The sequence below is a fragment of the Cibotium barometz genome, chromosome 19, assembly GCF_041138505.1.
Source record: "Cibotium barometz isolate CiBa-2024 chromosome 19, ASM4113850v1, whole genome shotgun sequence".
NCBI lineage: Eukaryota > Viridiplantae > Streptophyta > Polypodiopsida > Cyatheales > Cibotiaceae > Cibotium > Cibotium barometz.
In genome coordinates this window covers 9,604,990-9,628,756 of record NC_141064.1, presented here as the reverse complement: position 1 = coordinate 9,628,756, position 23,767 = coordinate 9,604,990, and the positions used below count along the sequence as shown (strand labels likewise).

At 37.4% G+C, this 23,767-nt stretch overlaps 2 protein-coding genes across 4 annotated transcripts; both read right to left on the bottom strand.

The window, feature by feature from the left end:
* Positions 1-1,372: 1,372 nt before the first annotated feature.
* LOC147628210 (uncharacterized) lies at positions 1,373-2,056 on the bottom strand. 2 transcript variants are annotated; one of them, XM_086813267.1, is made up of 2 exons: positions 1,888-2,056; positions 1,373-1,733 (listed from the first exon to the last, which is right to left on the bottom strand). In XM_086813267.1, the coding sequence occupies exons 1-2, from the start codon at positions 2,018-2,020 to the stop codon at positions 1,648-1,650; spliced, it is 219 nt and encodes a 72-aa protein (XP_086669393.1). In that variant the 5' UTR covers positions 2,021-2,056; the 3' UTR covers positions 1,373-1,647. The 2 variants fall into 2 exon arrangements, with proteins under 2 accessions (XP_086669393.1, XP_086669394.1); XM_086813268.1 differs by having other exon boundaries at positions 1,373-1,730.
* A 9,937-nt stretch (positions 2,057-11,993) lies between these two features.
* Positions 11,994-17,507, bottom strand: LOC147628209 (uncharacterized). 2 transcript variants are annotated; one of them, XM_086813264.1, is made up of 8 exons: positions 15,533-17,507; positions 14,314-14,541; positions 13,819-13,884; positions 13,641-13,709; positions 13,483-13,554; positions 12,795-13,019; positions 12,597-12,693; positions 11,994-12,491 (listed from the first exon to the last, which is right to left on the bottom strand). In XM_086813264.1, the coding sequence occupies exons 1-8, from the start codon at positions 16,808-16,810 to the stop codon at positions 12,454-12,456; spliced, it is 2,073 nt and encodes a 690-aa protein (XP_086669390.1). In that variant the 5' UTR covers positions 16,811-17,507; the 3' UTR covers positions 11,994-12,453. The 2 variants fall into 2 exon arrangements, with proteins under 2 accessions (XP_086669390.1, XP_086669391.1); XM_086813265.1 differs by having other exon boundaries at positions 12,597-12,690.
* Positions 17,508-23,767: the final 6,260 nt, after the last annotated feature.

Below are 23,767 nucleotides of genomic sequence, written 5' to 3'. Positions count from 1 at the left end.
TATTCGAGAACCATGAATTTGGGATATGCTACGCTAGTATCTTCCCTCATCCTTTATCGACTAAGTTTTGTCTATTATTTAGATCATGAGACTTCTTGCTCTTGTTGGGATGTCTTCATCAGGGAATTTTCAATGCCTTATTTTACCAATGTATGGATTGAGTTTCATTATTTTATATCATCCATAAGGTTATGGATTTGCTGTTATGGAAGTGGGTTACTTAGATATACTAATAGTTTATGGTAATAATGGTTTATTTAAGCATAAAATCTAATCTAGTTTAGACTTGATTCTTGGTGAATTAATGATGGAACTCTTTTATTTATGGATTGATATATGCTGCTTTTATACAAGGTACACACATAAACAAGGAGATAGATTGCTCATCAATGAAAGGGTGTATTGTTAGTTGATGATGTTGTTAGATGGTGTGTATATATGCTTGATATGGGATTAGTAAAGACTTAGTTTGCGCACTTGGTGTTCAAGAACTACAAGGCAATGCATGTGAATACATGATAGCATATAAGAAGGTTAGTATAGCTTAAAGATTTTTTTAACATGGTGCCTCATGATTATGGAATAAAGTTACTAATTTAAAAGGCAACTAATGAAAAAGAAGCTCAGCATGTTGTGACAAGAATGAAGGTAAGCTATCCTTGTGTATAGTTATTCATTTTTATCTACCATTGAGTAAATAGATAAGAGAACTTCAAATGTTTCTAAATCAAGGACTCTAGTTACATAGATTTATGAGAGAAAATGATGAATTGAACACATGGAAATGATTGATTTGTTTACGATTATGATTTTTAAAAAGTAAGCAATTAAAAGGTGTCAAGATAAGTGTAGGAAAATAAGAAAGAACAAGATAAAATATAAATGGGTCTAGGTGTTTTCTCTTGAGTAAAATTAGACCAAAATTACATGGTAATATCACCCAAAAAACTTGAATAAGAGGAGAGTTATTACCACAAAGGGACATAATATTAGAGAAAAAAAATCCTTGTACCTTTTGTATGTTACCAAATAAAGTACCTAAAAGCGGAATCATGTGCATCTGTGTGCATGTGCGCGTACGCGCGCGCACACACACACACGTATATAAATGTGTCTTACCAAATAAACTACCTAAAAGGAGATTCATGTACACGTGTGTGCATGTGTTATATATATACATATGTATGTATGTATGTATGTATGTTTGTGTTTGTGTGTGTGTGTGTGTGTGTGTGTGTGTGTGACACATTAAAGAAACCCCTATCTTGCACTCATTTCATAGGTTCAACACTTATAGTGAGGACCCTCAGATTAGACATAACCACATTTACAAGAGAGCATAAGCATGCTTCTTGGAGATTATGGCTCTTAGGATGGCCACCTGAAACACTATACTAGTAAGAAAAAAAATGAGAGATTAGGTGGATTTTGGTTTTTATATGGAGAATTGAGAAAGTAATAAGGTGAAGAATTTAAAGCTATATCCACTCAATGTCTTCGAGAAACCTTGCGTGATTGGAATTATCTGTGATTAAAGATATGATTAAACATGTTGATGATAGAGAGTCTTAGTGAAAAACTTGCAAAAGGGGGACTCCAACTAGCAATGCACTACAATAAGGGCTAGTGAAGAGTCCCATATGGTGGTCAATTAAGAACCCTGGGTTCATGTGCTTTCTCTCTCTGGTCCAACTGATGATGACTCCATTCGATCATGTACTTCAATGGATCTGCTGGCCATGGTAGGAACAGATAATTAGTGAAGAGAAACAGGCTTAACAAAAAACAGAAGAGAGGGTTACCAGAGAGATAATTAGTGAAGAGAGGGTGAGCAAACAGGCTTTAGAAAAAAAAAAAAAAACAGAAGAGAGAGGTTTGGAGGTTTACCAGAGGGTTGGCTTGTCAAAAGCTCGGTGGCAAAACGGAAGAGGAGATTGTAGACGTCTTGCCGCATGCTGTAGTCTTCCATGGCGACCCTTCTTGGGTTGTTGTTGTTACTGCGCGTATCTTCATCCGCCATAGCTCGCTCTTAATTCTCACCACCTCGCAACTTCAGCTGAATCTGTAAGCGGTTATAACCGTCCCACCTCCCTTACCCTTTCCTTCCAATATGACACTCCCCCCTACATCACCTCCCACGTCCTTTAGGCCTATCATCAATTAGGCTTTGCTCTTGGAAAATCCCTTTTTTTGTTTATGGTTTTTTGTTTTTTGTTTTTGGGAGTAGAAGACTTCACCTTCATTTGCCAACTTTTGGAGCACACTCCCATCAAAACTATCCAACCTCATGGAATCAGATGCTTTCTTTAATATGGGAAGGTCTTGCCAGCTCAAATTAGCCTCATTGGCGGTTCCTAATCCCTTACAACGTAAGGTAAAAAACTAGTGTGATTTGGAGAGAATGAGAAATGAGAGGGGTTGATGCAATTCAGAGTCACAACAACTCATAAACTTACATCTTAATCCCTTACATCTTAATGATAATTTGTACAGGATAAAAAGATAGGTAAAAAACTAGTGTGATTTGGAGAGAATGAGAAATGAGAGGGGTTGATGCAATTCAGAGTCACAACAACTCATAAACTTGTGCTTTAGAGCTTGAAACTCAAGGTGATTAGTGTTGAGGGAAGAGAGATGGTTATGGCTAATGGAGTTACAATTATGGCTTAATGACGATAGCTAGAGATCATGGCTCCAATACCATGTTAAAAGTAGGGTTTGGAGAGATTAGGGTAAAAAGAGTGGTGATGATTAAGTATGATGATTAATGCTAATGAAGAAGATGATTAATACTAATGAGATTAGGGTAAAAAGAGTGGTGATGATTAAGTATGATGATTAATGCTAATGAAGAAGATGATTAATACTAATGAGAGTAGCACAAGATGAACACACATGACTGGCAAAAGCAAGAATGAGCCAAGATTGCAAGAGTAGAAGTGGTGTCTCCATTAATTGATGAGCCTTTTATAAGCACCAAAGTACATAAAAGTGAACATCCAAGAATATTCTCCAAGGTAGCACAAGAGATGAACACACATGAATGACAAAAGCAAGAATGGGCCAAGATTGTAAGAGTTAGAAAGATTTCTCTATTAGTTGATGAGCCTTTTATAGGCACCAAAAGTATATAAAAGTGAGCATCACCCAAGCATACCCAAGAATATTTCCTAAGGTACCCCAAAGCCTTTAAACCTTTGCACACTCTATTTGTTGATCGATGATTATTTGCTTATTTCTAACAATTTTAAGTCTCACAACCTTAAAGTTTAAGCTTAATGTCTCGTTAAAACACACATTTGAGCTTAATGTCTCATAAAAACACTTGTTTGCTTAGACTTTTACTTGTTTTGTAAAAGAATTTTTGGGCTTGAACTCGACTCTTAGATAAATACATCCACCCATGTAGCAACCAAGAATTGATCCCATGGTGTCGCACTTTGGACTCCAACCTTTTTATCAACTCAATTACACTACATTACATTTTACTTTTTTAAAATTTATATTCGCTGCATGAAAAATTACACGATTTTATCATAATATCTATGCTGAACTCCCATGAGAAGATCTAACAGACTAAGGATATGGTAAGAGCTTAAAATGACAGACCTTAGGCTTATGCATTTTCGTTTGCCATTTTTTATGTCATTTTGCTTCTTGCCACATTCTGCTGCAAAGTCACCTGGTTTGCCACAATAAAAATAATCCTTTGAACCTGATCCCGATTGTTGTCCTTGTTACCTTAGCCTCTCTGGCCCCCCATGCCTTGAGACTAGTCTCTTCCACATGTGTGTGTGTTTGTGTGCGAATCATTGGATTGCTATTGTCCATAATTATGATTTCCAAAATGGCCACCACCTTGGCCTCGACCACGACTTCTACCTTTACCTCTACCTCAAGCCTTTGAAGAGATGCTCTCCTCTGAGTTCATCCTCTTAGGATACAACTTTGTGTTCATCTGCAAGCCACTCCAGCATTGAAGGTAGTGCAACACTTCCACATGTAAAGGTCATCCTAAAGATGCCACCACCGACGAAGACCATTCCTACAGCTTCTAAGGATAGAAGCAAGACTAGGTAGAGGGGAGGGTTCACACTTTTTGCACATTAGAAATCCTCCCTAGTAGCCTAATAGCATTCACATTTGTGTATGGTCATGGGCCCCATCGATGTTCATCCATAAGACCTGTATGTATAAGTGGAGATAGGCTATGGTTGCTCACTTCAATTGGGCAACCGCACAAAGCCCCTTGTATATATATAACTTTTGATAATGTGAATGGGGAGAATCAAACATTTATTTTGTGCAATGCTTTCTTCTTCTCTTGTGCTCTTTCCCTCTTACAAAGCTTTCTTTTTCTCTTGTGCTCTTACCCTCTTCCTTTAAAGAGATGTTCTCCTTTAAGTTCATCCTCCCGGCATACAACAAGCCACTCCAAGCCACTCCAATACTGAAGGCGGTGCAGCACTTCCACATGTAGAGATCATTGTGTGAAGATGCCACCAACGAGACAAAGATTGTTCCTCATAACTTCCGAGGATGGAAGTAGGAATGGCTTTGCCCAACCGCCCAACTTAAGTGGGTGCCCATAGCCTATCTCTACTATACCAACGAGACGAAGATTGTTCCTCATAACTTCCGAGGATGGAAGTAGGAATGGCTTTGCCCAACCGCCCAACTTAAGTGGGTGCCCATAGCCTATCTCTACTATACATACAAGCCTTATGGTTATTGTTACATTAATGGGGCTCATGGCTATACATAATGTGAATGCTATTAAGCTAGAGGTGGGGATTTCTAATGTATGGAAAGTGTGAACCCCCCCTACCTCCTTGTATATATTTGATAATGTGAATGGGGGGAATCACACATTTCTTTTGTGCAAAGCTTCCTTCTTCCCTTGTGCTCTTACCCTGTTGCTTGCTTGTTGTATGCATGCATGCTTGCGTGATTTCTTATAGTGTGTTGAGTGTATATACTTAGCTTGAGTGAGGGAGTGATTGAGTTAGAGTCGAGTGCAGAGTGGTTTAAGAATTCTTGCTTAACCATGGGAAGGATTACCTTAGAGGATCGAGAGTAGAGGAAGAGTTCAAATAAGAGGGATTGACACTCCTTTTGGCCTCTTTTTCCTCTCCTAATGGGACTTCCAAGATCCAAGATAAGTGTTTTGGCTACTATCCTATGATTCCTTGCATGAGGGAAAGAAGGTTCTTTGACATGGACATTCTTCGTAATTGCCACAGTGATAATATATCTTAATGTTCTTCATAATTACCATATAAGTTTGAATGTTGCACTTTGTTAAATGCTTTTGTGTAGCTCATATATATCCCCTAAAGTTCTTCTCAACCAAACTAATTCATAGGATGGAAAGCAAGCTGCCTCCTTTTGTAGAAGTAAGATCCATTTTAAAGTTCTTCTCAACCAAACTAATTCACAGGATGCAAAGCAAGCTACCTCCTTAGTAGAAGAAAGATCCATTATAAGCTAGGAGCTAACTCCAAAACCAATTAAAAAACCAAGAAACAAAAGCTAATTTCCTGCAATCATAATGTCTTGTCCGATTTGATTCACAATATCCAATTAAGGTCTTGCCCGCGGTATAAGAAATGTTGTACTCCAAAAGATACCTCAAAAGTATTTCAACACCCCTATCCCTATCTTCTAATGGTTCTCTTGTGGCTATTTTGAAAACCTACTCATTCAATACACCAACTATATGCCCATGACCTTGTAAAATAAAACCCCCCACAAGCTTTCTATACTCCTTCACATCCACCAATGGCACCAATGGAGAAGTATCATCCCTAAAAAATTTTGCATCAACCTAGAACCATATAGGTTGCAATTATAAGCCTTTACCAAAAAGTGACACTACACTTGGACATACCAAATACCTCTCCTACATATTTTTGCTAAAAATTTGATACTATAATACACTTGGCCATATCAAATACCTTAGTATTCCTCCTAAATACTTTTGCTAAAAAGTTAATACTATAATACACTTGGCCATACCAAATACCTTTAGTATTCCTCCTGAATAATTTTGCTAAGAAATATATGCAAGCCACTCATGCCATATAACTCAATCCCCCGAAAAAATGCATGTCTAAGGTCTCATCTCAAAATTTGAACTCAACATCTCCTCCATATATTGAATCTTCTGCTCATGGCCACCTATCAAAATAAGGTTATCCATGTAAAAGGCTATGATCATGTACATGGTTTCCTATCAAAATAAGGTTGTCCACGTAAAGGGTTATGATCATGTACATGGTTTGCCTATCAAAATAAGGTTGTCCACATAGAGGGCTATGATCATGTCCTACTCGCAGAGAAAAGATATAATTTTTTATTTAATGGGATTTTAGAAAGACTAATCATAAAATAAATGTTAATACAACTCGTACCAAGCTCAAGGTGTCTATGCTACATAATCTCTTCGCAACACACATAATCTCTATGTTAGTCTAGCTCTTATGCATAATCTCTATGCTAGCTCTACAAATAGATATAAGATATCTTATGCATAATCTCTATGCTAGCTACAAATAGATATAAGATATCTTATGTATAATCTCTACGCTAGCTACAAATAGATATAAGAGCTCTATGTATAGAGCTATTATGCTCTTATGCATAACCTCTATGATAACTATAAATAGATATAAGAGCTTTATGCATAAAGCTCTTATTCTCTTATGCATAATCTCTATGCTAGTAGCTATAAAGAGATATAAGATCTCTATGCTAGTAGCTATAAATATATATAAGAGCTCTATGCTCTTATGCCTTATGCATAATCTCTATGCTAACTATGAAGGGATATAAGAGTTCTGTGCATGGAGCTACTATACTCTTATGCATTGAGCTCTATGTGTAGGGCATAAATGCTCTTATGCCCTACACATAAGAGCTCTTATGCCCTACACATAAGAGCTCTTATGCATAGAGCTATAAAGAGATATAAGAGCTTTATGCATTGAGCTCTATGTGTAGGGCATCAGAGCTCTTATGCATAAGAGCTTGGAGCTTCGTGCTCTTATTCATATATGTCATGCATAAGCTCAATTAAAGTAAAGTTCTTAATAAATTTTTTAAAAAATATACAAAGCACCTCAACTCTAAACCATTTTTTTGTGTACAAAAAATAAATGACTACCCCCTTCAAGAATTCTTATATCAATTTGTCTTTTTGTATTTGTAATCTTCTAAAAGGCCTTCTATTTCATTAGAAGCATCTGATTATCAACTATAACTTATAGAAGAACAGTATCAATTTTTTTTCATAAATGAATTCAAACATAATGGCGTAAGAGTCCATGGCCTAGTAATATCTTCTTGCAATGTATCTTTGACTTGCTTATTATCAAGAAAGACCTCACACATTCTCAACATAAACATATATTATAGAGGGATGTCATAGCCCTCTACTGGCTTTGTACCACCCTTCCACCCTCTTTCCACCTATTGACATAGAGCTGCCCATGGATGGTGAGGCTTTCCTCCCACTATGGCATTACACCCTTTGGGAGTCTAGGGCTTCATAAGCATACTTGAGCTGCTCTCCAAAGCTCAAGATTTTTCTCATAGTTACCTTGCCAAGGGTCCTCTCATGTTTCATCAAGGTTTTCCTTCAAAACAAATCACATGGACCATAAGACATTAATCTTTCTTTAAATAGCAAAGCTTAAGATAACTCTTACATCTCAAAAATCTCATCATCGTACATTAAATCAAGATCATAAAGCATTCCTTTACATTCTTATCATAAATAGTTATCAATCCAAAAAATGAGATGCATTTCATAGCCTCTACTAGCAGTCCCCATGGCTAGTAAGGCTATCCTCCCACTATGGCATTACACCCTTTAGGAGTCTAGAGCTTCATGAGCATAAATGCTCTATGTATGAGCTTTTATGCATAGAGAACTATGCACAAGCCCTAATGTAATTAATCTTTCACTATAATTAATTTAGCTCCATGTATAAGAGCTTATGCCTACAACTCTATGCATAAAGGTTTTATGTATAAGAGCTTAGTAGTATTGCAAGTTAAATTATGTCATAAAGGGGTATAATAAATGACTTTTTGTAAGGAATTTATTTCTTGAAACCAATTTTTTAAACATCCTTAGTTTAGCCTCCCATTATAACCTTTAAGGGCTACATCACAAAGACATTAGGCATAGGTTTTATAGGTTAGTACTTTCAACCTTTAAGGGCTACATCTCAAGGACATTATGCATAGTATTTTAAGGTTTCATAATCACTTGTCTTTTGTTTTGTGTTTCCTTTTGTTTGTAAGGTCTTCTTGTAGATTTCAAGTTAACATCCACTCTCCTCATGAGGTAAGATTCTTCTCTCTTAAATATTTTTGTTATGCAGCACCCAAGCATTTCATTTTTAATGTTTTTTTAAACTTTTAAACACCTTATTTTCTAATAAGAGCTCTATGAATCGAGCTTATGCGTACGAGAATAATTAAATATATTCACCAGCCTAATTACTTAAAATTATTTTTCTACAATAAGTTCTTCTTTGATATCAAGATGTACTTTTTTAATTCGAGTATTTCTTTTCTGTGGTTTGTGTAATTTTGATTCTTATAGCTGTTTTTTCAATGCATTGCTTCAATAGGAAGCCTTAATATTCTCTTCTTTTTTTTTTAATGCAAGAGATTGTTTATAATATTCTCTCTTGTTCTATAGTTTTCCTTTCTCTCCTAAGGCACTTGGCTTCCCTTGCACTACTTTCTCTCTTAAGACACTTGGCTTCCCTTGCACTACTTTCTCTCTTAAGACACTTGGCTTCCCTTGCACTACTTTTTGCATTTTTAGTAGACATTTCTATTTTTTGTCCTTTGAATCAAGCTAAAAGGTTTAGAATATGAATATTATGGTATTCATTGATAATGACAAGCCCTTTTTATCAATGGTAAGATCTTAAGCATCTAAATACTTCTTTAATTTCACCCTGATTTTTTTTTAGTGTCAAATCCTGATAGAGATTATAAAGGGGTTTAGATTAGGATGGTTTGGCTAGCATTTCTTCGATGTTATGAAGGGTTTTATATTAAGGATGGTTTGGTTGACATTTCTTTGATGTTCCTTTATGTGTACCCAAAAGTTAGTGATCGTGTTGGGATTGTTCCTTTATGTGTACCCAAAAGTTAGTGATCGTGTTGGGATTGTACCTTCAAAAATCCTCTAAGGAACTCTATCATGTTTTGATAGGCATTGTGCTATTAAGGTACTATCCTTAGTGTTTCTTATTCTCCTTTGCTTGTATTTTTCAAATTATTTTTTATTGAATATCATTTCCTCTTTCTCTTTTCCCCCTTGCCATGGATTCCACCTTTCTCTATTTTGTTTGTAATTTATGTAGGTATATATATATATATATATATATATATATATATATATATACCTACATAAATTACATCTACTATATTGTATTATGTACCCTTGTTTTCTTTATATACACACACACACACACACATATATATATATATATACACATATATATATATACACACATATATATATATATATAATGCAATCTTGTTCTTAAAGTTTTATAAGGCTTGGAAAACCCCACATGCTGGGTTTGATTGGCTTAAGAATTCAACGAATGCCAAGCACTCCTGGCATTGAGTTTGCTGTGCCAGCTAACTATGAATATGCAACGGTTGGTTTGTTTCTTTCGCAGTCTTTTACTGTAGTTTCTATAGTGCCTTCTTGAGTTCTCAGGTGATCTCAAACTGCAGGTTTGTGCCCCTTCTTGTCATGATAGTACCTCTCTTCGTGCCGGGTGGGAGGAAGATGAAGATCGACGGGCAAGGTTTTTCAGAGATGTGCTCAGATTTGCTGGTAATCCTCCTGATAAGTGTGTACCAACCAGTGTTCATGCTGTCATTCAACAGCACATGGAAGCGCCTACTTGTATGCTTAATCTAAAAATCATCTATGGGTATGCACTTACTACATATCTTAGGCGTTAGCATAGGATGATTATAGCCTTTTCCTTTTATCAAATCCTTCACTTTTTTTACTTAACTTATGTTTACCATTCTAATCTTATGGATCACACAATCTTATGAATTTGTTCTTTAATTTTTACATAACTATTCCTTGGCATAAGGATGGTAGCCTAATTCACCCTAGGGTTCTCTTTCAGCAGTCTATATTTTATTGTAAGAGCTCTCGAGACTCCATCCTACCTACCATAATGGTTTCTCTTCATTCCATCTCCATCTTATGTATAACTTGTCCAATTCTTCTTTATTGCCAGGTCTCCACTCTATTGATGACATGTTGCATAAAGAAAAATGTGAAAAAATATGCATTTAAGAAAATTCTTGGATCAATATATGGTCATTACTAGCAGATTCTTGCTAAATTAGGAGTCTCCTTTCTTCCCCTACCTCAAAAGTTGCCATGAAATATTGTTCATGTGATTGATAAGAACTATACATATATGTTTTAAATTTAAATTTTGATACACCACTCTCCAAAGGCTTGAAAAAAAAAGTGTATGGTTTTGGAAAAAAAATACTTTTAAAAAAGCTTGCCATTTTTTTTTCCAAGCACTCCTCGGAACCGAGTCCAAGGTGTCATCTTGTATATGATAAACTTTATAATAAAAAAAGCTCAAACAAAAGTCAACATTAAAGTGAAAAGCTTTAGTTAATGTGCAAAAGCATTATCTCCTTACAATGGATAAATTGTTAAGGAAACCTCAAGCACACAACATCAAGCTCTTAGAAAATGTTAAGTACAAAACAAAGACTTCACTAAAGAGATCAACAACAAATGCAAAGCAAGCTCAAACACATGTCAACTCCTAGCAATGTCAAGCACATGACTTTCCAAAGACCCAAATGCCTACTTTGGGTTTGATTTTTAGTTTTTGAATACTTTTCAAAGCAAAATCCAAGGAGCACTAGTGCAAAGAGGCATCCACAACCTATATAGAGGGAGTAAATATTTCATACAAAATAATTATCTTTGTACAAAAAATATTTTGTATGAAAAAAATTCATGAGATTTTCTTTCTTTTGTAAAGGTTAGAACAAATAGTGAAAATTTTATGATGTGTCAACAAAGAATTTGCTCGAGTTCTATGGCCAGACAAGTATTTAAGCAAATTACTAAATTTAAATATTGCAACTTAGGTTTGAAATCTTCAAATTGCATATTTTGTATGGGATTATGATGATGACTCTCATATTCTAGTATGTGTTTAATTCTATGCACAGACTATTATCTCTATTTGAATTTGTGTCCCTTTATCACCAAAAAGGATCTAAAGATACCTCTTATCTCTTTAGTGCTATTTTAAACAAATAGAAATGCAAACTTTTTATATCTGCAATCTTTTTATATCTGCTATTTGATACTTAAATCTTTAGGCAAGGGCACGTCATGTGTGTCTTTACCATGCATCAAATGTCTATAACAAGGACTCTAGAAAATTCAAAGAGAAGAACATGTGTAGCCTAGAGTAAATTAATTCTAGTCATTGGAGTTCTTCTATGTAAGATAATTCTACTAAGTAAGTTAATTCTATTCATTGAGCTCTGTTGAGCTCAATATGATAGAAACAATCTCACTCTTCGCAGATATCTTTTATTACTTCCAAATTTCCAGAATTGAAATCTAATGATGTGAGAGCAAATGGGAAAAAAAGGATGGAAAGATCTATGACATTTGGATTATATTATCAAAATGGAAAGAACTACAACATCTGGATTATATTATCAAAATGGAATGATTACAAGAGCATACTAAAGTTCATGATGCTAAATGACTATTGAAAAATGATTGCTATTGCTCATAGTGGAGCTAAAAGATGATGATGATGATGATGTGTGTGTGTGTGTGTGTGTGTGTGTGTGTGTGTGTGTGTGTGTGTGTGTGTGTGTGTAAGCGTAAAATGTAAGATGCCAATATCATGGTATAAATAAATGTAGACAGGTTGGTAACTTGATTTATTTATTTTTTTAAGCAGGGGGAAAACTCTGAAATTAAAAATGTAAAATCGTTTGAGAATCAATACAAGCTAATCAAGAAATTGAAAATCAAGAGGACCCATGTTCCATGCTATGTGGGTTCACTGGTATGTAAAAAGGAGCAGTTAGGAGGCTACATGTAAAGGATCATATAAAGGGTTTAGAGAGAGGCTATAACCAGGACCTCTAAAAAACAATACACAGGAGAGCCTTCATTATATAAATGCCCTGTGCTTGATAAAGCATGGGCAACTTGATCTCTTTTTTACATAGATATGGATGGCTAACCCTTCCAAATTTGAGAAGCCTGTATTGCCAATATATACCCCATCTTATGGATCAAATTGGGGGAGGCTTTACCCCCTTCAATGAATGTAGGGAAGCTTTTAATTTTATGAGAAACTGTATCAACTGCAGGTGTTTGCTTGCGAAACTATGTTAAACATCGACCTTCGTTCGCCCACTGAACAATTGGCCTGCAAGGAGACACTCCATCCATGTTAAACCATGTCAAGTCCCCCTCTCCCCATGCAAAGCACATGTAATACAAAGGTCCACTTGATGGAAATTGGCTTCCAAACCTTGAAGGCTAGGGGATGTCAGAGGGGTTTGCCTGCCTTGGGCGAAACTCATTTGCACCACATTTTGTAGCTCATCATCCCAAGCTTGTGAGGTCTGCTGCACATTCCAAAAACTTGCATTATCGATGAGGATTAACTTCAATGACTAGATCATTTAGTGTTCAAATTGCTTCCACCTCATCAATGATACATGCATACCTGCGAAACTGAGTCCCCATAGGCATCCATGGATGGCAGAGGTGTGCTCATTGTTTGCCTCAATGCCAGATCTGATCCTCCGAGAGAGTGTACATCAACAGGAGGGCATGAACCTCCCACTTGCAAAGGGGCTTGTGGTTGCTGATGATGCAGGGATGGGTAAGAGTTAGGGTTCTCTGTGGAGAACATCAAAGGCTGGTGGGGAGGTACTCGAGGCTGAATCATCTGCATAGGAACAAATTGGAAGATTAAACCATGCTGAGCCGTGGTGCACGCGTCATGCACACACAAACAGTTCTAGCCATTCAGCATACACCCCCACCATAGTCACCAGAAATGAGAAACGGGGAAACGAGTTTTTAGGGATGGAAACGGCTGCTTCCTGTGACAATATCACTTGGGAAACGAGAAACGGATATTGAAACGGATGGGGTCCTGAAACCGAGAAACGTGTTTCTAGGGACTGAAACGGCCGTTTCCTGTGACTATGACCCCCACAAATATAATAAAAAAACAATTATGTGGCACACTTCTTGAAATCTAGTATCTTTATGAGCATCAGATTTTTGTAAATAGCACCCAAATCCTACGGATCTGATACTATTGACAATCAGCTAGAACCCTTCTATGCCGTACACTCAGCACACAATCTGCATTTGAGCTAATAGCAGTTTGTTTTAGCGCTTACTTCTCTCCCAAATAGACCATCCATGTTGAGCTCCACTCTCGGGTTCACTGCAGCCAGCTTCATGGCCAGAAGCTGCAGTCAAGAGGATACGATCAATCAGAAAAGATCACAAGCTAAAACCACAAATAAGGCAATTGCAGATTTCTGTGGTATCTCACCACCACTTGTCGCTGGAGAGACTGAACATAATTAATTATTTCATCAAGCATTACAGCCTTGCCAGTTACCTGTACATGGGAAACCAGCAATTGGTTTAGCACTTCATGGCAGCTGCTGTACATTCGATAAAAAGCACACAAGATGCAGGAAACTTATCAGAAAACAGAGTAGGCTTACCTTGCTACAACCAGGAACAAGATCTTGTAAGAACTTCATCCTCTCACTGATCTTTTCCCTTCTAACCTGTTCAATGTCAACACATGCACATTGCCAAGCTTGATGATCAATGTCTTGAGTATGTATACACCAATAGAAAGTTCAGATTATTTCCTACACATTGCAAAAGCCAAAGTGCGATTTGAATTCCATGAGAGTCTATTCTCAAAGCTTTAGACTACATGCTCTGACATCTCCACTCATGTCATCACCACAACTAACAGTAGGTGTACAAACCATACTTGGACAAGACTTTCAAAAACTATAGTACTTTTGAGGGGTTCATTACCCTAAACTTATATTAAGGAGGTCATTACCTCAAAACAATCATATGTGATATGCATGTGTCACATGTTTATGTATGTTTATAAACTGGAACAAAGTGCATGTATTTTGTGTGTGTGTGTGTGTGTGTGTGTGTGTGTTTTGTGTCCTTCATGGATTTGTTAAGCTTACCCTCTCAGCCAGACTGTGGCTGTCCGTGGCTTGACCTCTCCTAGCTCGCACATGAATGTAATCCAGCTTAGATGGTTCAGGAGGCTTTGAGCTTTCTTTGGCGGATTTAGGAATTGAATCACCAGAATTGGCACTAATACTTTGCTCCACGTTTTGTTTTGGATCCTCCTCATTAGCATCATCTCCGCTCTTGTGGCGTTTGCCTTTAGCTTCATCAGTTTCAGGATCCTGTGAGCCATGTATATGCATGATTCAGGGCAATACAGGTACTCAAAAGCATCAAGAAACTTAACTTGGAAGCAGAAGACCTTGAAGCCATGTGTATTATGCATAATTAAGGAAAATGTAGCTACTGGGTTGTCAAAGAAGGTTAAATGGTCCTGAAAGCCATGTGCTATGCAACAAGGCATCATAAAACCCAAATTTCAAAGGATAAGGTCCTGAACTCTATGTACCATGCAAGATAAAGAGCATGCAAGTACTCAATAGGATCAAAAATTCTAAATTTAGAAGGATAAAGTTCTAAAAAGCCAATGTAATATCCATGGTAAAGGAAAATACATGTTGCTCAAATGCATGAAGAAACTTAACTTAAGAAGGGCAAGGTCATGTAATTGGCATGGTTATGAAAGGAAATGCAGGTACTCTGAACATCAAGGAGCATCGTTTGACAAGGATACATTAGCTTTGAAGTGTCCAAAAGCTCCTAAAAATAGATGGCCAGATATGTACAAGGCTCTTCAAAGCTTTATAAGCAGTGCAAGCAACTAGCAATGCAGTACCCCAAAGGGCTTTTACATGAGCCCCTGAACAAGGTAATACCAATTTTGGGTATCCAAAACAACTGTCTATGACCCATGTCTAAGTGTTAAGTAAGAAGCTAATGACAAGAATCATAAGCCTCGAGGCCATGGGGTCATAAACCTTAAAACGTTTAAAAAAGCCAATGGCAAGAAGCCAAGAAACCTGGGATCATAAGGCCAGAAATCTGAAAGCTAAGTAACGAGCAAGAAACAGCAATGCAAGCACCAAAACAAAGTCATAAGGCATGATTTTTATTTTTACCCTTAAGTTGCTGATTTTTATTTTTTTTCATTTCAAATCAGAAAGAACTTGCTAGTTAGATCATTTTGTCATTCCATAGCAGAAACCTGTTGTTTTTCTGAAGAATCATGTGATCTCAAAAGCAGAAAGTGCTTGTCAATCAAAGGTTTTTCACCTTCAGATTTGAAACCCGAGCAACACCGTCTTTTGATCTGTTTCTGGTCCTCTTTTTCTTGCCAGGGTTGTCTCCATGTGAGGCGGTCTGGGAGCCACCACCATTCCTTTCACAGCTAGAAGAAACCTCTCGGCCCATGCTCTCATCAGACTCATTAATGGATGTGCAGTACCTTTGGGTACCGTCACTCCCATCAACCTCAATAAGGGTAGCAGAAAGGGAGGGTTTCTTGTCCAAACCCATCTTGGGGTCCTCCATCATGACAAAATTATAAGTAACATTAGCATTATCATTGTTAGCAGCTGAAGCTGAAACTTCCTGTGTTTGCTTCACTGCATCTTGTTGACCAACATTGTAGCCATTTGGACTGTTGGGCGCCGAGCATCTTGATGTACCAAGCCCACTGGGCACTCTCATCAGTTTATTCTGACTGCCCACCTTAGCCAATCTGTTTGAATTTAAATTTGTTTTCCCTCCATCCTCCTCCAGTAGGTAAGCAGCAGCTTGGGCAAGCTCAGATGACGACGAAGAAAAGCTGGCCTGCTTGTTGAAGCAGGAGAATTTGGCTGCCCTCTCTGCAAACTCGGGGTCTGTGGAGAAAGTGGGCAAGCAATTCTGTCCAGCAGAGAGATTCACACCTTGGCTGGCTAGGCCCCCCTTGCAAGGATCAACTGTGAGACCAACATTATGGCTAAAAGAACCCCAATTGTTGTGGAAAAATTTCTCCATATATGGATATGGCTGTGAAGAATCCACAATAGATGAAATCCCTCCTTTAGCAACCCCAGTGCTTGCCAAATTAGCCATCATTTCTGATACAGAACTTCCTTGTGGCATCTGCAAATGTGCCAGAAGGCTTATTGGGTTTTCAGAGAGTCCATTCGCAGAGGACAACATGTAAGCTAGCTTTCCATCCCAGCTCCCTGCAGCCATGTCTGTGAAGCTCTGTTTGTGGTTGCCATAGCTGGCGAAGGCGGGAGTGCTACAGTTGTCTGGTGCAAAACTGAAGGGAGAGTTGAAAGGCATTTTGATGTGTTTTTCAAGGTGAACTGGGGGGTTTTGCCAAGATTCTTGGTGAAATTTGCCATGGATTTCTTGCTGGAAACTTGCAGAATGTAGGTGAGCCCCAAAATCAGGCAAAACTGTGGGTGGGAAACTTGGCAAACTGAGGGGAGAGTGATGATGGTGATGATGATTATCCACTGTTGGGTCGATGAAAGAAGGCAAATCTGAGCTTAACTCGCTGTTGGGCTCTGCATTATGGGGCAGGAGAGCCATGATCTCTCTCTCTTTTAATCAGAGGTCTGCTAAGAAGACACCCCCTCTTGCCCCTCTTTTGATTTGCATTGTTTGCTCACTTAACCCTAAATGCTGTTGGGTTGTTGAAAGAAGGCAAACCTGAGCTCAATTGGCTGCTGGGCTTTGCAATATGGGTCAGGGAGGCCCATGGTTCCTCTCTCTTTTGGTTAAAATTTTTGCTAACAAGACACCCTTCCTTGCCCTCTTTAGATCTGCGTTGCTTGCTTACTTAACGCTAAATATGCTGAAAACCCTAGTATAAACCCTTGTTCGAGCAGCTGGGTTATGCTCCGCACTACGCCGTTGCTAGTGATCTAGGCCCCCAGTCGCAGTATAATTGCCACCAACTGGGGGCTGAGACAGAAAAAGACAGGATAACAGTGCCCAATTGCGCTCACATCAAGGTATCAAATCGATCCGCCACCAACATTTCGACAAATTCTGCAGATCAAGGGCCATTTGGGGGAATCTGTGAAAAGGGGTGAGGGGTATGATGATGATGATGATGATGGAAAGGGCCCTTGTCCTTGATCATTGGAGACCAGTGCAGTGTGTCTGCCGTTCAGCTGACATGCAACGGAATGGGAGAGAGAGAGCGCCTGGAGGTAGGAGGCAGTGGAGGGGCAAGAAAGGAACCCAAAAAGGGAGCCAAAAGAAATTCATTGAATTTGCTACCTTTTCCATGTTGCAATGCGGGTTGTGATCATCTCTAATTGGTCTACAGATGGTGGGAAAATCAGCTAATTAAAGGGCGCAAGGAGGTTAATTGGGCAGTGACTTCCATTAGGGGAAGCTAACATAGAGATCAGAGAAAGGTTTCGGAGTAATTAGGTGCTTTGGTTGGGCAGTGAAGAGTTCGGTGTTGACGAGAGTGATTAGCTCGCGATTAGGCTGACGACGAGTGATTAGATCGTCGCGATTAGTCTGACGTCGAGTGATTAGCTCGCGGGTGGCAGTAGCCGGTCGTAACTGGCTCCTCCCGGTCCCGCCAAAAATCACCCTGTTCCGTTGACTACCTTTTAGTCCTATTTCCACGTGGCACTTTTGGATTGGAGGTTAATGGGCCCCGCAGACTATAAGTAGTCCAGCTGGAGACCAGTTTGGGGCCAAAACTGGATCCCTAGGTCCAATACAAAAATTCGGAAAACAAAGGTTTTACTTAGCCTACAACTTGTTCAATTTTCTTGAAAAGCCTTGTCAAATTCAATTGATGGGAGAAACACATCCTCAAAGATTTAGTTATAGTTAGCTAAGAAAAATGTTTACTCAAAATTTCAATTCTTCAATCCACTGTGAGAAGGATTGATATAAGGCTAAGGAAACATAGTTTCCCCAACATTGTTGCGCAAGGGCCACTAGGAGAACGCCTTCCTCCTCACCTCAAGCACGATGGCAAATTGTGTCGCCAACAATACAATGTAACAATTACATATTATGGTCCTCTGACTATGCAAAGACGATCGAAATAACTACCCATAACTCTTTTTGAATAGGTGACTTGTTGAAACTCTTTGGATTGAAAGTCTTGGGAGATGGAGACCCTAAGCCATTTGATCATAATTCAATTCAGTGACGATCGAAATAACTACCCATAACTCTTTTTGAATAGGTGACTTGTTGAAACTCTTTGGATTAAAAGTCTTGGGAGATGGAGACCTAAGCCATTTGATCATAATTCAATTCATGATGATCATGACTTGAAAGATGATTAGTCCCATTGGAAGTAAACCATAGCACGATTTTCATGGTGATTTATAAAATCTTGTTTTGGCCCACACAAAATGCTACAAATGTTAACCTCTTCAAACAGCAAAGCATGACTTTGTTTGCTCTAAATAAATGCAAAGAGGGTTGTGGATTGCAACATTGAAAACCATAGTTGAAAATTATGTCATGATGTATATCATCAACCAATTTTAGCTAATTGCAATGTGCCATTCTTAAACATGGCCCGTTACCCTATGTTACATGTTTGCACTGGCATTCTGATATTGATGATCGATGCCCCCCATAAAAACACATCATGTGGAAGGGAGAGTAGGTGGGGGCTAAAGTGGTTGTGTTGTCATGAGACTGAACAAAGAGTTGAACACGCAAGCTTTTCCCATGCACAACTATGACAAGAGCACCTCGTGTAAGAACATAATAGAGGTCATGCTTGTATTTGTACAAATGGGGTAGAGAGCAACGTCCCCTTACACTTGTTAAGCATAGTTTAAAAACCAAATTGCTAAGTTCTTACTTAGATCCACCCTCAATCACAATCTTTGGTGTTCCGAATTCACATCCTCTAAGGTTAGAGGGCTAATATAGACCCATCTAGATCCACCCAGGGTAGAGGCTCATATAGATCCATCTAGATCACTATAACTTTGCCAAGTTATAGTGATTATAGAGTTCAAATCAAACAAGCCCCTCACATTGCAAGAGGAGTGATGCAATAAGACAAAAATATCTAAATTCTTAACAAAGATCTCAATGAGGCAATGTAAACCTACTACCATCTCCTCCTGTGCAAGTTTTCTTTATTTACCAAGCACTTAAGCTATGTGATTTCACCTAATTGCATCTACAAAAAATATGAGGCGATCACATAACAAAACCAAATAGAAACTCTCTCTCTCTCTCTCTCTCTCTCTCTCTCTCTCTCTCTCTCTCTCTCTCTCCTCTGTGTGTGTGTGTGTGTGTGTGTGTGTGTGTGTGTGTGTGTATTGTGTGTGTGGATGCGTGCTTGAGGTACATATTGTTGATGTATGCACACTTACACTTGTTGAGAATAAGTTTAAGGACCAATTTTTTAGATTTTGTTTAGATCCACAATCTCTCATGTTCTTGTTCGCATCCACTCTACTAGCTCCACCTAGATAACAAAATTCGCCAAGATATAATGATTGATGAGGCCAAATCAAGTAGGCCCTCCACCTTGCAAAATGAGTGATTCAATAATATAAAAAATATCAAAAAATTTAACAAATATCTTAATAACGCAATGTAAACATCTCCTCCTATACAAGTTGTGTTTAAGGTTTTTTTAATTGCTAACAAACCACTTAAGTTTTGTGATTTCATCTAAAGGTGTATATCAAAATTTGAGGCATAATGTGTGTGTGTGTGTGTGTGTGTGTGTGTGTGTGTGTGTGTGTGTGTGTGTGTGTACACATGGATTGCATTGCAAATGCATCCTCACATTTGCGTGCACACATGTATGCATTGTAGATGCATGCACACATTTGCATGTAGAGATTTTCTACACATGTAAATGGAAGAGTCATTAGTCCTTCCATGGGTGATATGTTCCCCACCACCTAGAGTTCTAGTGGTGTAACAACTCTTCTTGTTTTAATTGGTATATTGTAATGCCTCAACCAATTTAAACAACATTCAAGAATTTCCAATTGACAATGTTTGCTTGTATGTACAAAGCTTCCACAAAGAATATGTATATAGAAAAACTTATCTTCCCAATACCACATAACATCACATCCACCCCTTAGAAAAACGAGCTCACCTTTCTTTCAATTCCCACACATACACCAAACCTACATGTCATATAGCATTCATGTAAGAACTTTTATAGGGAAGTTAGCCACCACCAACTACCATCTCATAATTGTGACGGTTCCCCATAGCTTGAAGATGGCTTAGAATATTGCATTCATATCCTCATTCACTCCATTGTGAGTTTCCATGAATATTACTTGAGTTGGTTGATGTTTATAAATTACAAAAAACACATTTGTACTAGATACAACCTTCTTGATAAGGACTTCTACTAAGTCTTATGTTTATGACATGGTAATCATGTGATGCATTGGCCATTTCAATCTTTGAACCAAGTAAATACTACAATCTAGAGCTAGTTATTATGGAATGAAGCAAAATCATTATGAAAAATTCAAATTCAACAATTGATTAAAAGGAAAGCAACTAATTAGCAAAATTAAACATGTGTTGGCCATGCTCTAGGTTTAGTCCAATGCTAGAAAAAACCGGCATTAAGTGTATTTTTTTCTTAGTTGAAATTTGCCCTTGTCTTTATTTTACAAGGAAACATTTTTTAATAAGTTAGTTATAATTCTAGCATGTAGTAACTTTTTGGATATTTTTTAATTTGAAAAGATGGGCAACATTTGAGGATTTCCTTTACTTTATTTGGCTCAAAAATGGTTTTTTTAAGCACTGGTTTGGACATTTTGGTTTATTATGTGAATAGGATATCATCTTCAATATTTTAAAGATTAAAAAACTTTGTCATCTTCTTAAATTATTTGATTGCTTTAATTTTGCAAATTTTGTGCCTAACACAAAGATGAAAGGGCTAATACATCCTAAAAAGCTTCCCCATGCACATCAAGCTATTCACATTCATCAACAAAAAACATTGATAGCATGGTTAAAGCATCAAAATTAGTTCTTTTTGATACAGTGGTTTATCTTACCTTGATGCTTGATTTCTCCTCAACATTGTGAGAAAATGTATCTAAGACCTTGAATATTTCCAATTAATGTACTTAAAATATTACAACTTTATGAAGTCCTTGAAGGTTGTGAATACAACCCATCATTTACAACAAAAAAGTGAAAAAGGTTGTTAGGTGTTATTTCCTTCTCTCACTCAACCTCACCAGCTCTCCTGTCTATTCATGTTTAGTTTTGCAAAAAAACAGTAGTACTTGGTTTTCGTTTCAAAAAGAGGTTAGGATAAAACTAATTCACTTTATGAGCCTCACCACAATTCCAAGTCATCCCGATGTTATGATAAATCACCTCTCGATTACTATTTCACTTTTTTTACACAAGAAATTGCTATTTTCAAGTGAGAAACCAATTTCCTCAAACTTTTATATTCTCTTGGTAATCCATCAATGGGGACTTTCTTAGAGTATCTCCAAAAAAATGTTTGTAAACTTCAATGTGAATGTTTATTTTGTTCCAATGAAGAAATCCATGAATGGGGACTTTCATTTAGTATCTTAAAGCAAGGTATTTATAAAATTTAATGTGAATTTTCTTTTCATTCCAATGAATTTTTTAATGTTACTCTTCAATCATGTTGAATCATAATAATGAAGCAAAAAGCTTGAACCACCTTTGTTATAAATGCATTCTTGACAAATCGGTAACAGGCTTTTGTATTAAACAACTTAATTTGTGAAAAACGAGGTCTTGCATGTAGTGCCATGGCTTGGCTTCCAACATTGATAATGAGTATGATCTTTCTACTTATTCCATTTTCCCATGTGTAGTTAACACTCAAGATTCTAAGCCTCGATTTCTAAGTGATCTTGATTGAAACTAGTCTTGTGTCCAATGAGAGAGGGAGGTAAGTCTAGGGCACTCAATTATGCCATTAATTTCAATGAGGGTATGTATATATGGAGGGACAAGCTCTATGGAAAATATAGAAACATTTTGAACAACATGTTATTAGTGAGTACAACTGTATCCCTCTTACTTATACAAAATCTTTTGAAAAAAGCCGAATAAAGGAGGGGCCCATCTTGATATAGGACAGTGAAAAATCAATATAATGTCATGTGGTCTCTTAAAGTTAACCATATGCACTGGAATCCATAACAAAGCAAGTGAAACTTAGAGAGTACTAAGAAGAGAATAGATTTTGCACTACTTTTTAGAAATAAATACAAGAGAACTTGTAGTTGGTGCCAACTTATATTCTCAAAAAAGGGTAAAAGGAACTATCTTTTCCTTTTGGGCTCTAAAGAAAGAAAGAATAACAAGAAAGGGGAGAGTGTCTGGGAAGATTTTCTTTTTCTCTGAGGGGGAGGTGTATGTGTGTGTGTTTTTGTTTGGGGGGGTTGTGTGTGGAGGTTGGTAGGGATTGTTTTAGATTGTATGTGTACACAAGCAAGGGCATAAGCCTACTATAAGTTAATTTATCCCATCACCTCCTTAGAAAACATAGAAAACCAAGAGGCATCCTATTTTGCGAAGAAAATCAATGTATAGGAAGAAGAAAAATGTAGTATTTACTTTCTTATGGTAGCCATGCTATCAATTGTTTGCATATTAGGACTAGCAGTCTAGGACTTTTCTAGTGCTATCAACAAACATAATCATTTCCTTCCAAGCAAGATCCCATCAATTTCTCGTCAATTTCTCGTGAATTATCTTAATTGAGAGTGCTATCTCTGCCTGATCCCTTCTTCCCAAAAATGATTGCATTCTTGACTTCTCACACCTATTCTTTGCCAAACTCCATTTACTCTAGCTCTTGTAAGAGAATCTTACCCTACCATATAATTTAAAGCACCATCTATCAATGTACTTTTCATCTCTTTGAATTTTTTCTTTTGAACTTCACACCCACCCACTATTGTTAGAGAAATTAATATGCTCCAAGGGAGGGAATCTTGCTTCCAAGAGTGCTTGAACTCAATGATAAACTAAGGCTCCAAACTAGTCTATATATAGTACTGAGGGATCGGTATGGATGAAGGTTATCCATGTCCATGCCAAGACTTGGTCCAAAATAACCAACCAACCATATCATCCAATTAGGTTAGCCACATTAGCCAACCTACGACTTGGTCAAGGATAGTGAGCTACTTCACATGCATTAAGACTTGAACACCCATAAAACATCTTAACAAGGTTAATATCATGCATATAAGCAGAACACCAAGGCATTCCTTCATACTATAAGTCAATTTAGTTGTGGTAATATTTATCTAAGACATAGAAGATCACAAACTTAATCTACCTCATGTAAGAACATAACCTTTTTTATATGTGCACTTTTTATCTCTTTCATTTTTTTAAAATACATTAGATGTCCCACCCACTATATTTTAGAGAAATTAGTGTGCTTTTTGAAGGATAATTTTAGCCCAAATGTTGGTGTTTAAATCACTTGAGGAATTTATATAAAGACCTCTCTACACTACTCAAATACTTTCTTACAACATTCCTCAT